The sequence below is a fragment of the Orbilia oligospora genome, assembly GCF_000225545.1.
Source record: "Orbilia oligospora ATCC 24927 unplaced genomic scaffold scaffold00054, whole genome shotgun sequence".
NCBI classification, from domain to species: Eukaryota; Fungi; Ascomycota; class Orbiliomycetes; order Orbiliales; family Orbiliaceae; genus Orbilia; species Orbilia oligospora.
Window position 1 is genome coordinate 1252667 of NW_011645611.1, and position 2659 is coordinate 1255325.

Here is a 2659-nt window from a genome sequence, read left to right on the forward strand (position 1 = left end):
TTTTTTCATCCCTTCATCTGAATTGCCAATCACTCAAAAAAACAGACGCCATAAAATCGCTGTGCCAACACCGTGTTTTCCCCAAAGTACTCTAAACCCGATCCTGACCCAAACGCCAGGTAAAGTTGTGATGTGATCGTGATAGTGGGTGACTGTGCGTGTGTTATATAATACCGGCTCCCAGGCGGGGGGGATAGATGGAACGAGCTCCTATGAAGTATAGTATCTGTACGTTCTATCCCCCAAGCGGCCTGCTGCCAAACCCGCTAATGAGCTGGCGAAGATCCCGAGCCACGATTTAAAAATGGAGAAATATCCAAAAAAAAAAAAAAAAAAAAAAAAAAAAAGGCCCCGCAAAATGATCTGAAAGAGTCCACTGCAGGGCCACTTCATTTTTGTTAACTCCCGGTTGTTTTACGGTTTGCCTGTCGGATCCCAGAACTGCTAGATGAGTCTTCCGTCTTCCAAATGCTTCCATCGGAATTGTCGTTTATTTTTTGCTCATCGAGTGATAAATTATCGTTTTGGACGTTCGCTTGGGCTTCTTCAAGAGGGTGTTCAGATAGAGATTGTGTGAGTAGACTTCCGTCTGGGTCGCTATGGAAGGGGACGCCGTTATGTCCTCCGTGAGTCAGGCAGCCGATACACTGACAGCCGTCGCCGCACATGCACCCTCCGTTGTGCTGAGAGCAATTTCCTAGGTTGTAATCAAGTTGAATAAATGCAGAAGGTGAGAGCTGGTTCCCCTGCATGCTTAGCATATCTTTGTCATCCAATATATTATCTAGCACAGCATCACCAAACATGCCGACACCTCCAGTAGATGGGAACTCGGCCCCGGAAACGGAGTGCGAAAACCCTATGGTAGAAGGAGAATGCTCTTCTGAGCTTTGCTCCGGTGTTTGCATGGTTTGATGTATATTTCTAATATACTCGACAGTGGCGTTATTATACGGATGCGTGATACACATGACGCAGCTGCAATTGGGACCACAACCACAGTCTTGACCATGAGGTAGAGCGTATGGCATTGCGGGATCAGGGGGAGCGCAGCAACCCCCGCTTATCTTCCTTGCATGCTCACTAGCCTGACTGGCTCTTCGAGCATTGTCTGCCTCCTCCTGTAGTTGCCTTTCATGCGCCTCCCTTATAGCGTTCATATAATTAACTTGTCGTTGATTGAATCGGCGAGTCGAGTAAATCGTGTAATCCGGGTCCTGAGTGTCAAGTGATATGGGATCACCTTGTTGTGGTCCGTACTGCATACCGGGGACCATCTGAGCGCCCATTAAAGGGACATTTGGAACACTAGTACTGCGTCCATCCGGCCCGTGGGGCCCAAACTGCCTCATATCGCCGTCGGGGTATGTTCCAACGGATGCTCGTTTACGAGGGTACATTTCAGTAGTATGGCGACGGGTCTTTTGCTCTTTTGGTATTTGGAAATCCCCATATTGATTATTTGGAGGTAACTGCGTAGGTTGAAGACCAGGAAATCCGGCCGCTGCGGCGTCCATGAAGCTCTGTGGATCCATACTCCCAGGTTCAGGCTTGCAACAACTCTTTTTCGATGATGGGGCCTTGACGATGGGAACTGACGGAAGACCAGTTGGTTGTGGTGGGCCGGGTGGGAAGAATTGCGGGGTACCGAGGTCTAATGGTGCTGCAAAAGGGTCTAGAGGGTTCATGCCATTAAAACCTCCCGGTGGCCACATCTGAGGATCTATACCAGACATAAAATCGTTCGGGTTTTCGATGCCGGGCGATAAAAAACCACCCGGGAAACCAAAGCTTGGGGCCATAGGAGCCTGCTGGACCGGCGTAGAGGGAATGGATGAGAGGTGTGAAACACCCCTCACCTTCGGGCCTTTGTCCTCTTTTTTTACTCTTCCGTCAGGTGTTCCACAAGGACAACTATTTGATGATTTCGGAATAGCCACACTGGCAATTTCGCAACTGCAGGTGCCGGCCTCATGCGGACATGAGGATAATGGTCGGCCCGGTTTGCGGACTTTTATTAAAATTCGGTCCGAATGGGTACATTTTGACGATCTGTGGCCCCTCATGCACGGCTCACTAGATTGTGTCACAGCCAATTTAGTATCTATGCTTTTTATATGATTTCGTTCGAATAATTGATGAAGAACAAAGAGGGAGGGCACGTACCAGGCAAATTTGACACCATTTAAGATAGGCATTTCTGAATAGAGACTGTTTATACAGGCTACAACTATATACGTATATATATATATATATATATATGATTAGCCGGTAGTATACAAGCCCGAAGGCTTGTATCGTGGGGTAGGGAGTGGACCTCGCAGAGGCTAGAGGTTGATTCCGGTATAGAATGGGCGAACTTGAACGGTACGGAGTACCGTGTTCGTGGTTCTAAATAGTTCTATAAAGAGAACAAGAAGAATAAATGATGCCAAATAAAGCGGGTGTGTGGCTTTATAAAAATAGAACGATGTAACTGGATAAAGCAATATTCAATATTGCAATGCAATGAACTCAATTGTGATTGCTGGGCGATCAGAGAAAACCAGTAACGGTAATCGGACAGGCCGATCACAACGCCCCGGAGGTCAAAGGAGGATCGGTGCGTCGATTTCGTGATATATATAAAGCTACCGACTAGACGTAGGGAAAAGTCGAT

General features: G+C 47.5%; 1 protein-coding gene across 1 annotated transcript; it reads right to left on the minus strand.

The window, feature by feature from the left end:
- Window positions 1-398: 398 nt before the first annotated feature.
- On the minus strand, window positions 399-2198 carry AOL_s00054g391 (uncharacterized protein; the record flags this gene model as incomplete). Its single annotated transcript, XM_011121707.1, has 2 exons — window positions 399-2076; window positions 2167-2198. 2 exons carry the CDS (start codon window positions 2196-2198, stop codon window positions 399-401), a joined length of 1710 nt encoding a protein of 569 aa, XP_011120009.1.
- Window positions 2199-2659: the final 461 nt, after the last annotated feature.